At 41.0% G+C, this 12,972-nt stretch overlaps 1 protein-coding gene across 2 annotated transcripts in view; it reads left to right on the top strand.

Moving 5' to 3' along the window:
* The first annotated feature begins 411 nt into the window (after positions 1–411).
* Positions 412–12,972, top strand: part of LOC132005611 (zinc finger protein 345) — a 90,567-nt gene continuing 78,006 nt past the window's right edge. The window contains exons 1-3 of one of the 2 annotated variants that reach the window (XM_059382968.1): positions 412–490; positions 8,831–8,916; positions 11,136–11,262. In XM_059382968.1, the coding sequence (XP_059238951.1) occupies positions 463–490; positions 8,831–8,916; positions 11,136–11,262 (241 nt within the window). In that variant the 5' untranslated portion in view covers positions 412–462. Of the gene's footprint in view, positions 491–8,830; positions 8,917–11,135; positions 11,263–12,972 lie in introns of those variants that run through there. The other variant, XR_009400852.1, reaches the window with a different exon arrangement.

Raw genomic sequence — 12,972 nt, 5'->3', positions numbered from 1 at the left:
AGTCCCCGCATCCCCTGTAGAGGACACTTGGATATAAACACGCTTCCGTGAAGTAAGCGTCAAACCCTCAGTGCCTCTTGAGCAGAAACCTGTAGTCACAACTACTGCGACGGAGCCAGAGCTTTGGTCTGAGAAACCCAGACCCTACCTACTGGCCTTGCGCAGCTTTTCAGATCCGGACTACATTTCTCTGAAGGCATCACTACAAGACCCAATTTCTGGGAACCTCCATGGGATTTTTCTGGGGTCATGTGAGTGAAAAGGAAATAGGTCGGCTCACATCTGAGTAGCGCGAGATCCCCCACTGGAGCACGGGAGACTCACGGCGCGCCCGATTCAGGGCTGAATGTGGCCACTGCCTCTGCATCTTCTGGGATCGAGCGGGGGTCACACTTTTGACTACATATCCCGGAGGCCACCGCGTCCCTGCGCCATTTCGTCCACTTATTCCGTTACGTCTTGATGCAAGGATCCAGTCCGCAGCGGCCAGGTGAGTGGACCGCTTCACTGGGACCCCTACGCTGCATTTGGTTTGTAGCACCCAGAAAAAAGTTGCCGCGTGGTGCTGGGAATACTGGTATGCCGGCTGGAGCTCGGTGCTGACAGGACCCAGGACGACCCTGGCTCTGGACTACATTTCTCCTGAGTCGTAGCGCTCCAGATTAATTCCTTACGGAAGTCGGCCTTGCGCTTGCCGGGTGCCTGTGCCCTTCTCTGCCGCCAATATCCGCGCCGTCACTTCGGTTCCGAGCGGCAGGGGCGGGGCGTTATTAGTTTCGTTCCTTCGCCCGGGTTATAGTGGAGTGCACTTGGCACCCCTCTCCGCTGGCAAACTCAGCACCATGACTTTCGTTCCGGGAGGAGGGAATCAGGAATATGTTACCCTTAACGTTCCACCGCGCGGTATGTGTGTGTGTCCCCATCTGTGACGCCACGATAGGCTCACCTGTCGTCATCTAATGCTTTTGGCGGCTGGGATCCTTCGCACCTGTGTACTTAACCCTCCTCTGTAAGGGACAGAGTCCCTTTGGGAATCGCGCGGTTCCAGCTGCTGTAATTCCTTCGCCTTACTGTGCAGAGAGAACGTGCCTATTTTGAAACTGCCTCTATAATGAGGATTTACACCTGGAAGTGCCCTCAGAAGGGAGATCATCGTAACAGGACGCCCTTTTCTACTTGGAGAGTCCTGTGGGGAAAGCCAACCCCTTTCTCTGGCTTGAAGTTGTAGGAGATGATCCTAAATTGTTTTGTTGGCTCTGATTGTTTTTTCCGTTCTTTTAACAACAGGTCCACACAGGAAAGGAAAAATAATCTTGCACGTTTAAAAAGCTTACCTAAAATAACTTGTCATTTTCTTTCTTCCCTCAAATTTCTTACTTTTCAGGATATTGCTACCTCCATCAACAAACATCCTAAGGAGGAACCAGCCTTTCAGTGATTGGTCATTAGGCTTAGCTGTCCCCGTAAATGATGACGCTGCAGGGATGAGCTCACAAAGCTAACTCCTTTCTCCAACCACACTACTCCTCTCCTTTCCACCCAATGATAGATCAGCCCTTTCTAGCCTGAATTTTGATGAGAGAGAACTAGACTTTCTGGAAGAAATCTGAAGATTTTTATTTTAATTTAAAAATTTAATAAAAAATTAAAATTTATTTTAATTTGATTATGGAAATTTTAGAGCATAGAAGAAAATAGTATGAACCCCAATGTGCTCAACACCCAGCCATAATTTAAAACATTTACAAATACGCTTATATCTATCCTTTCTCCTTTTTTCTGTAGCATTTCAAGAATTACATAATTTTATCCATGTGTATGTATATGTAACCAAAACCAATATCATTTTTAGATAATATCTGTGATGTTATCCCAACTTTAAAAACAGTTAATTCCATAATAGCACATACACAGTACATATCCAGGTTTCTCCATTTCTTTCAAAGATAGGTTTTTACAATTGGTTTGTTCAAATCATGCTCCAGATAAGGTCTACACAGTGCATTCCGTTGCCAAGCCTCTTAAATTTCTATAATCTACAAGTTTCCCTTCCATTTTTTGCTTTTATTGTATTTTAATTGGTATCACTGTTTTGTAAAAAAAAAAAAAAACAACAGAACTAGGTTTTTTATAGAATATTCTACGTTTTGCTTTTGGCTAATTGCTAACTTGTGGTGTCATATAATTTGTTTCCCATTGCCCCATATTTCTGTAAACAAGTAGTTAGATCTAGGGGCTTCATCAAATTCAGATCATATTTTGCATAAGCCATATATTTGGGCAAAAATAATTCATAGTTGGTGTTGTATATTTCCTATTCACATCCTGTAGCTTTTAGAGTCTGAAGTCCCACTTGTGGTGATGCTATATTGATCAATGTTCAAGTGCTGTCCACTTAATCCTTTTATAATGTTCTCCCTTCCTTTTACACCTATTAATAGAAGAAGGTATTGTGCACTCCCCCCCCCACACGCCCCACCACAAGGGGCTAAAACTTGGTACTTAGTAGGGAAGGGTACAATGGTTTGTGGCCCTTGAAGCCACAGAGTACACAAACACATAAATACAGTGTATTTGTAGTATTAAAATTTCATAGTTGGTGATAGGGAAAAAAAGGTTCTTTGGGAACTAATAATGAAAAATAAGGTTAAGAAACACTAATCTAAAGGTTATAACATCCATTTATGATTGATGGTGAAATCTGATATTCCATTAAGGATTTCACTATATCACATATAGTGATATTTATTTGTTTGTTTATTTGCTTGTTTATTTATTTATTTATAAAGGAGATGGAAGTTTATTGAATATACCAAAGGGGGTTGGTGGGCAAGACAGCAAAGCAGAGGCTGTCTGCCTACTTTTAGTGATTTTTTAAAACTCTCTCACTTCCTTCTGGATTTCTTAGTTGGGGTTCTATAAATAAGAACTTTTCTTTGTCAGCTATTTGGTTATCTTAAAATTTAGTTACATAGACAAAAATCTATTTGATTCTTTCCCTTTATGTATTAGTTTTCAGAGAAATTAGTTGGTGTCATACAACCTCCTAAAGAGTCCCAAAAGTAAGTGAGTCTGTTTATTTTGAGTACCACCTGACTCCTGCTTTTTTTTTTCATTTATTTATTTTCAGCATAACAGTATCATTATTTTTTCACCACACCCAGTGCTCCATGCAATCCGTGCCCTCTATAATACCCACCACCTGGTACCCCTACCCCCCACACCCCTGCCACTTCAAACCCCTCAGATTGTTTTTCAGAGTCCATATTATCTCATCATTCACCTCCCCTTCCATTTTACCCCAACCCCCTTCTCTTTAACTCCCCATGCCCTCCATGCTTTTTGTTATGCTCCACAAATAAGTGAAACCATATGATAATTGACTTTCTCTGCTTGACTTACTTCACTCAGCATAATCTCTTCCAGTCCCATCCATGTTGCTACAAAAGTTGGGTATTCGTCCTTTCTGTTGGAGGCATAATACTACTCCATAGTGTAGATTTTGTTTGTTTACTTGACAGAGAGAGACACATCAGGAGAGGGAACACAAGAGGGGGAGTGGAAGAGGGAGAAGCAGGCTTCCCACTGAGCAGAGAGCCCTATTCGGGGCTCGATCCCAGGACCCTGGGATCATGACCTGAGGGGAAGGCAGAGGCTTAACCGATTGAGTCACCCAGGTGCCTCTGTTTTGTCCTTTTTAATAACGATTTTTAATTTTTCTCTTTTTTTCTCATTTTTAAAATGAAGCTCTTTTGGTCTTAGGAAGAGTCACTCTTTTTTTTTTTTTTTTTTTTTTAGGTTGTCGATATCTTCTCCCAATTTATTTGTGTTTGTATTCTTTTCTCTAGGCAATTTTTAAATACAGTAAAATGTATTCATTTGACTGTAAGAAATAGAAAGGCTTTTCACCTCTCAACCTAAAAGGAACTCAACCATTTTTTCCCTTAGCATGCCTGTGTGCTGAATGTTTGACCCTTCTCAAAAAACTCATATGTTGAAATCCTAATGCCCAGAATGATAGTGTTTGGAGGTGGAGTCTTTGGGAGGTAATGAGATCATGAGAGTAAATTCCTCATGAATGAGATTAGTGCCTTTATAAAAGAAGCCCAGTGAGGATACAATAAGTCTGTGACCAAGAAGAGGGCTCTCATTTGGCCAAGCTGACTCCCTGATCTTGAACTTCCAGCCTCCAGAGCTGTGAGAAATAAATTTCTGTTGTTTGTAAGCTGCCTGGTCTGTGGTATTTTGTTATAGAAGCCCAAATGAACTAAGATTGGTATTTTTATGATTTCAGGTTTTAATACTTAGATCTCTTAAACATTTGGAGTTAATCCTGGGATGTGGTATAAAATGTGGGTCCAATTATACTTTTTTCAATAACATTAAATAATCTGTCTTTCCCTAGAGATCAAAGGTTCTACAATTCCATTAATCTGAATGTCTATTCGGGTGCCAGTAGCCAGTATTTTAGTGATAGAGATTTTTTAGTATCTTTAAAATCTTTGTTCTCTTCCTTTTTTTGGCATTTTCTGGCTATTCTTGCTTTTTTATTTTCTTGCTTAATGAATTTAAATTTAATGTGTCTATTGCCATACTTGTTAGTATTTTTATTTGGAGCATATTTAATTTACAGTTTAACTTATATATCAAATATCCCATCCATGTTCAGAGAATTAACCTCTTTAATTCAGAGAATTAACCTCATTTTAGCCCATGTGTTCTCAATAAGGGTGATACCGCTTCCTAGGGGATGAAAACTGGTGTTGGGTGGGGATGGAGCAAGGAAATCTTAGCTACAGTAATGGTTTGTGGCTCTCCGAAATGCAGTTCAGCCAACAAAATCTTTTTCTTCATTATTTACTCTCTCACTGGCGTTTCTTGGGTATCATATGAACAGCACCGACATTGAGGTGATAGAATATGTATGTTTGCAAGATAAATGCTACCACAAAAGATCAGTGCTCCAAACTGTGGCAAATAGGTGTCTGGAAATGGAGAACTTTCTTTCAAATGATGGCTCAATCTTGAAGTTGTATCACAAGAGGAGGCCTTGCATGGGCCCACTGGCTGCCTTTGATCATGCTTCTGTGTTTGACTTGGGATTTGAGGATTAAATAAAAAGAATGTTTTATTATCTATAAAGTTATTCAGCATGTCTCATAAGAGACAATTTGGACTTAACTAAGGAATGACTTTGTTCAAAGGATCACTGCAGTGAGGGGAGGAAGACTTGTAATTGGGAGAACATTACACCCAATTATAGATCTGCAGGCATTTAAAAGGTCAGGCAGAAAATAATTTTCTTTTATAAGGAAGGTAAACAAGGCCAGAAAGAAGTGGATGTGGCAGTGTGGGATGAGTGGGTGGTTAGTTGTGTAGATTGTGTTCTTTGCAAGTCAGCTGCAGAGGGGTTTGAGTCATTGTTAAGAGGGTTGTTTGCATCCTGTGCTGACTCAGAACACAGGGTAGGCCTGTGAAGTTCAAGGGCCTGAGAGAAGGAGAGAAATCTGACCAAAGTTTGGTCAGGTGAAGTTATCAGGCATTTTGTCCAGATTAGTCAGTGGCGTCCAGCAGCTCAGCTAGTCATTTATGAGACAAAGAATAGCCATTTGGAGGCTCTGCCTGGCCTTGTAGGTTGGAAAACGGGGAAGGGGTCATCCTCCAGTCATATCTAAGTTATGTGGGGAAAGGAGATTCATTTGTTTCCTAATCCACAAAGATTGAGTGGGTATCTCTCATCGCGGCTATTTTTCAGGATCATAGATCTTGGGTAAATTTTAATATTGTGAAATCCATCAATTATGTCAAGCGCTGAGAAGTTAAAATGTTGACAATATAGGAATGAAGATCAAGCAACTAGTTGAAGGATTCTTCTATCTAGAAAAAGTTAAGTTCACTAAAAATTTTAAGAAATTAATTTTTCAATTGTTTTACTTTTTTCTGGAAAAGAATGGTTTGAATGATATGTTAAAAATTTGGTTACATTGTTTATATTATATACTTATATAAGTACGTATCTTACAGTATACCTGTCCTATTAAAATTTCATGGTGGAGGGGGACAGGAAAAAAAGTGTCTAAAATGGCTCTTCAGAGGAGTAATGATGGAAAAAGTTGTTGAGAAATGCTGTTCAAACCATTTGCTCAAATCTATTTTTAGGTCTTTCAGGGGTGGTTCAAGTTTTTCTTTCTTTCTTTTTTAAAATTTTTTAAAAAAAGATTTTAATTACTTATTTGACAGAGATGATAAGTAGGCAGAGAGAGAGAGGGAGGGAAGCAGACTCACTGCCAAGCAGAGAGCCCAGTGCACATCTCCATCCCAGGACCCTGAGATCATGACCTGAGCAGAAGGCAGAGGCTTAACCCACTGAGCCACCCAGGTGCCCCTCTTTCTTTATCTCTCTTTCTTTTTAAAGATTTTATTTATTTATTTGACAGAGAGAGAGATTACAAGTAGGCAGAGAGGCAAGCAGTGAGAAAGAAAGGGGGAAGCAGGCTCTCCACTGAGCAGGGAGCCTGACTCGGAGCTTAATCTCAGTACTCTGAGATCATGACCTGAGCCGAAGGTAGAGGCTTAACTCATAGAGGCACCCAGGCGCTCCTCAAATTTTTCTTCTTGCACGTTTTATGCATTTCTTGTCAAGCTTGGGCCTATGTATTTCATCCTTTTTTGTGGCTATTGTTTATTATATTTTCTGTGTGATTATTGTTTTTTATATAAAGGTCATTTCTTTTCATGCTAGTTTTATATCCTGCTAATTTACTAAGTTCTCTTTTTATTTGTCGTCACTTTTTCTTTCATTGCACTCCTGGGATTTTAGGCATGCTGTCATATCTCATAGAGGGAGTTTTGCTTATTTTCTATTCTTGTTGTCTTGTTGATTTCTCTTGCCTATTTATATTGGCTAATATAATAATACAGTGATAAATGACAGTGAGAATAGTGGGTATTCTTGCCTTGTTTCTACTATTAACCTGGAAATAGTGTGCTTCAATGAAAGGCAAACAAGCATTTATTAGGATAAAAAAATTTCAATTCAGGGAGCACAAACTCAGGCAGAAACCAAATAATGTCCCACTTGGAGAGTGAAAGCAAGGATTTTTTTCCTACATTAGTTAAGAGAAAAAAAAGAAAAGGCTAAGCTATCCTTGGTTATACACTGAATGACTACTGATTATTTCTTTAGAAAGTCTATAACCATCAGTCTTATGATCAGACTCTGTTTTCCGGCTGACATTTCAAGCAGTTGCCTGAAACAATTGCTGTTTTGCTCAGTCTGCAGGTTTTGGGCCAGTTCAAAAGGAGAGGCATAAGACAGTTTCTCTCAAGTGGTCCGTCTGGCTTCATTTTAAAAGGCTTCATTCATGTCAGTCTTTCCAGCTATCATTAAAATAGTCATCAATTCCTATTTCTTATTGTGTTCTTATCAGAAGTGGATCATGAGTTTTGGGAAATTTGGGGGGTATTTATGAAGATAGTATGATTTTCTTCCATAGAATGATTAATATCATGGATTATATTAGTGAACGTGGTAATATCAAACCATCTTTTTATTACAGAGAAAGTCCCACTTAATTATGATAGTTTTTTAAACATGCTGTTGGGTTTTTGTTTGCTGGTATGTCAAATTTTGCATTAGTATTTGTGAGATAATAATAATATATATATATATTTTAAGATTTTATTTATTTATTTGACATAGAGAGAGAGATCACTAGTAGGCAGAGAGGCAGGCAGAGGGAGAGGAGGGGAAGCAGGCTCCCTGCTGAGCAGAAAGCCCGATGCGGGGCTCGATCCCAGGACCCTGAGATCAGGACCTGAGCTGAAGGCAGAGGCTTAACCCACTGAGCCACTCAGGTGCCCCATATATTTGGTTTTTATCCCTAGTTCTTGGCACAGAGCTCCTAACACCCTTTTCTGATAGGAGTGTCTTTCATTTTTCATAACAAGCCCTGAATTTATCCTAATGAAGTGGCTAGGGGTGGGCCCCTATATCGTCTCAGAATAGAGTTGGGTTCACCAGAAAGACTGAGTGATTAGAGGATTGGAACTTTCCAACCCATCCACTGACCTCCAGGAAAGGGGTGGTTGGCCCTGGAGGTTAAGGGCCATAAAAACTCTTTCACTAGGATATTTGCACTAGGATCTTGCACTAGGAGCTTCTAGATGGGTGACACACTGAGTTGTTGTGAGGGTGGCATTCCTAGAGAGGGCATGGAAAGCTCCAAGCAGTCCCCCTGCCAATACCTTGTCCTGTGCATCTTTTCCATTTGGCTGTTCCAGAGCTGTATCCTTTATAATAAATTCATAAATGTAAGTAGAATACCTTCCTGAGTTACGTGAGCTATCCTAGCAAAGTATAAAACTTAGCAGGAGATTGTGGGAGCCCCCAGTCTATAGCTAGTTTGTCAGAAGTACTGGTGGCTAGGGAGTTCAGTTTGGCTTCTGGAGTTAGGCACAGCCTTGTGGGATTGAGCCCTTAAGCTGTGGGAACAAAGCATCTCACTTTATCCTTGTATGTATGTGTGTGGGGGTGGGGGAGAGATACCTGGGGCAGCTGTGCTCCCTAGGGCTTCCTAGGTATGCCCCTATATCAGGATGTGAGATACCCTAGAAAACTAGCACTCTCTGAAGTCCTGTTCAGCATCATGGGGATTAAGGAAAAGTCTGGCCTGAATTCCTTGTGCCACAGCTATATTCCACTGGATTTGAAGGAAGGCTAAGATTTTTCCAAACTCCTTCAAAGAGGTGAAATAAAGGTAGTCCCAAGGTGCTCATTTTGTAGGCTCTGAGGCAAGCCTGACCTCATGGATTCTTTTTCCCTCTCCAGCCCTGCCTTCTCTGGACTCCACACATCTCCAGAAGAAGAAGCCAGAAAACCGATCAGTCCTGACAGTTCTAAAAAACATGCCCCATGTGAGTTGCTATTTCATTTTTCCTCCTTCAAGTGCAGTCATTTGTTGTGTGATGTGAATACCAGATTTCTTTATCTCAAAATGTTCTGCCTTCCTTAGTTCCCTAAGGGAACTGTTCCCAAATTTTTCCCATTTCAGTGACTGATCCTAGCAAAGAGATCCATTCTTCTCTAAATGCTTTCCCCCTCATCAGTGTTTAGGTGTTTTTTTTGTTTGTTTGTTTGTTTTTACATTTTTTTGTCTTTCTTTTTTTAAAAATTTTTAATTTATTATTTATTTATTTATTTTCAGCATAACAGTATTCATTGTTTTTGCACCACACCCAGTGCTCCATGCAATCCGTGCCCTCTCTAATACCCACCACCTGGTTCCCCCAACCTCCCACCCCCCCGCCGCTTCAAACATTTTTTACATGCAAAGTCTTCTGCCAGGAACCCTAAGGAAACAGAAACGTCTCCCCTTAAGAGCAATATTAGTATAACGGTTTGGTGAGGTAGTTATATGGGACCCATAACACTGATCTCTACAAACCTAGGTTTCCCACTTGGAAATGACAGCATTTCTGCTGGATGTTCCAGGTCTCAGTATATGATGACATTTTCTGCGAGGCTTTTAAGATTGAGTCTGAGAAGGAAGAGATCTTGCCTCTTGTATAGTTTCCTGTTGATGTTGTCACAAATTTTCACAAACTTAGTGACTCGAAACAACCCAAGTTTATTATCTATAGTTTTGGAGGTCAAAGTCTGAAATTGGCTTTATAGGCTAAAATAAAGATGTTGGTAGGTCTGTGTTCTTCTGGAGGTTCTAGAGGAGAATCTATTTCCTTGCATTTTTCCAGGTCCTGTAGGCTGCCCACATTCCTTGGCTCATGGCTTCCTTCCATTTTCAGAGCCAGCAGTCATCATTCTGACATCTGCCTTCATTATCATATCTCCTTCTCTGACTCTTCTGCCTGCCTCTATCACTTAAAATACCCTTATGATTACATTGGGCCCAACCAGATAATCCAGGAAAATCTACCCATCTAACATTCCTTAATCACATCTACATTTGTCATATAACGTTACATACTCAAAGGTTCCAGGGATTCAGATGAGGACATCTTTGTGGCAGGGGGGGCTGTTATTCTATATACCACAACCCTCTTGCTCCAGAACCAATGAAAGGATGATCGGCAGTCAGGTTTATCTTGGAGTTGGCCAGAAATGTGTTCATGGTGCCTATTACACCTAGATTGGCATCCATCAGCTTGCACAAAAGGAAGTAGAAATAAAATCTGCCAGATGCCTACTCTCTTGAAAATTGTAGATTCTTAGGGCTCAAAGACATTAGAGAATTTAATTGAAATATTCCCAAATAAGCAGATCATTTCATTCATAAAATGGAAATGTCAGTTATATTCAGTGACATAATATTGGGACTTCAAGAATTTGAATCTTCAAAAAATTCTTTTTTTTTTTTTAATATTTAAAAAAAATTGTTTGGAGAGAGAGTGTGTGTGTGTGAGTGGGAGGAGGGGCATAAGGAGAGGGAGAGAGAGAATCCCAGGACCCTGGGATCATGACCTGAGCCAAAGATCAGATGCTTAACTGACCGAACCACCCAGGTACCCCCCAACCCCCCAAGTCCAATGTTTTAGCCTACAGATTTCTTTTTTTTTTTTTTTTTTTAGGATTTTATTTATTTATTTGACACAAAGAGAGAGAGATCACAAGTAGGCAGAGAGGTAGGCAGAGAGAGAAGGAAACAGGTTCCCTGCTGAGTGGAGAGCCCAATGTGGGGCTCTATTCCAGGACCCTGAGATCATGACCTGAGCCGAAGGCAGAGGCTTTAACCCACTGAACCACCCAGGCGCCCCAAGAACTCCTATTTATTGAGAATTTACTATTTTGGGGGATTTGAAAGCTTAATATGCATATACTATTTCATTTAATGAGAGAACTGCATTCATCTGGCCTTTTGTATTCCTGGACTTTTCTGGTTAATAGAATTATCCTATCATACATAGGAAGTTTTGTCTTCCTCTGTGCAATGGAGTGATCAAGGATCTCGTTGACACTATAGTACAGGGGCTTAATTTCCTTTAATGTTACAAGGTGTTCAGCCATGGCCCATTTACTGTGTCATCCCCTTCCTTCATGGCCTGCTCTTTTTTTCCCTCACTTTACCTCAAAGTCATTGTCATATTTTTACCAATAACACGTGGATTTGTTGTTTCAGTGGTTGGTGACTTTCAGGGATGTGGCCATCAACTTCTCTCAAGAAGAGTGGGAATGCCTTAACTTAACTCAGAGGGACTTGTACAGGGATGTGATGTTGGAGAACTACAGCAACCTGATCTCACTGGGTAAGATCATCTACAATACTCAGAACTTGACTCCCACATTTTCTGCCTGTGTCATTATGGTTTTCTGATTTTTATTCCCTAAGGAAAGGTTTGAGTTTTTTGGAGGTAGAAGTGTAATCAAAGTCAAGTAGTTCACAGCATGGCCTGCAGCAGATCAAGCACAACCCAAAGGAAATGTTGAAAGCAAAGACCTTTTTATTATTTGTTACAAGTAAGGACTCCGGGAGATCGCTCTGAAAGCACTGTCTCCCTGTGGGGTTAGTAAAGGAAGTTCTTACGCAGTGTGGCAGGGCGCTGGGACAGGGGACTCATATGTGCCCTTCTGGTTCAGTTGGACATGCCTGGCATTTCAACATGCCAGTGTGTGTATTGTATGTTCAAAACATGGCAGAAAATTCCACTCACAGGAGGATGTCTTTGTATATTTTTAAATTTAAATTCAATTAGCCAACATAAAGTACATCTTAGTATTACAGCGGGCTAAAGGTAACTTCAGGTCAGCTCAGCTAAGGCTTCTGTACAGGTCCTTAGCTCCCTTCCAGCTCAAACTGACTCTTGCGAGGGGCTATCTGGCTGGACACACTTAGCAAGGGGCTCTCAGGTGAAACACCTACTTAGGTGTCTCCTTGGCTGGAACTGGAACTGTGGATTCTACAAAACAAGACACATTCCTTCCCTGCTTTTGTCTCTTCTCCTCCTTTCTGCTGATCACTTTAAGACACATTTGTTCTTTGAATAACTTACCCTTGCATCCTAACCAACAGAAGTCAACAGCTCCACTGTGTGCCTTCTTGTTTTTCATCCTTCAGATCTTCATGTTGTCCTCTGTCACTTCCTTCGGTGTCTCTCTTTGATGTCCAATGGCCTGGATTTGAATCTGGGACTCCTATGCCATGACCATATCACATTTCTTTTCTTTTAAGCTGGATGTTCAATCCCTAAACCAGATGTGCTTTCCTTATTGGAGCAAGGGAAGGACCCCTGGATGGTGATGAGAGCCATGATAAGAAGAAGGAGCTCAGGTGGATAAGAGCTAGTCACGTAGGAGCAGCTCTTGCTGACAATAAGACAGCTGGTCTGTGAGGTGGCCGCACTTCGAGATGTTTGTGTGAAGCTCTCTTCAAAGGCCTGTGGAAAGAAGTCTAAGGTCTCAGCAGGAAAGTGATATCAGTATGAGTTTTCAAAGGAACTTCCTTTCCAACTCACATTTACCACTCTTCCTCTCTCATATTCCCCTTTAATTATTTCCCCCTTTAGGGTTTTTTTTTAAAAGATTTTATTTATTTATTTGACAGAGAGGGAGATCACAAGTGGCAGAGAGTCAGGCAGAGAGAGCGGGGGAAGCAGGTTCCTTGTTGAGCAGAGAGCCCGACATGGGGCTCGATCCCAGGACCCTGAAATCATGACCCGAGCCAAAGGCAGCGGCTTAATCCACTGAGCCACCCAGGAGCCCCTTTCCCTTTTAGGTTTCTTTTTTTCATGTTCTTTTTTTTTTTTTTTAAAATAAGCATATAATGTATTTTTATCCCCAGGGGTACAGGTCTGTGAATTGCCAGGTTTACACATTTCACAGCACTCACCATAGCACATACCCTCCCCAATGCCCATATCCCCACCCCCCTTCCAAACCCCCGCCCCCCAGCAACCCTCAGTTTGTTTTCTGAGATTAAGAGTCACTTATGGTTTGTCTCCCTCCCAATCCCATCTTTT

The sequence above is a fragment of the Mustela nigripes genome, chromosome 17 (genome assembly GCF_022355385.1).
Source record: "Mustela nigripes isolate SB6536 chromosome 17, MUSNIG.SB6536, whole genome shotgun sequence".
In the NCBI taxonomy this organism is placed as follows: Eukaryota; Metazoa; Chordata; class Mammalia; order Carnivora; family Mustelidae; genus Mustela; species Mustela nigripes.
Note: the sequence above shows the minus strand (reverse complement) of the source record. Positions and strands in the feature narration are given on the sequence as shown.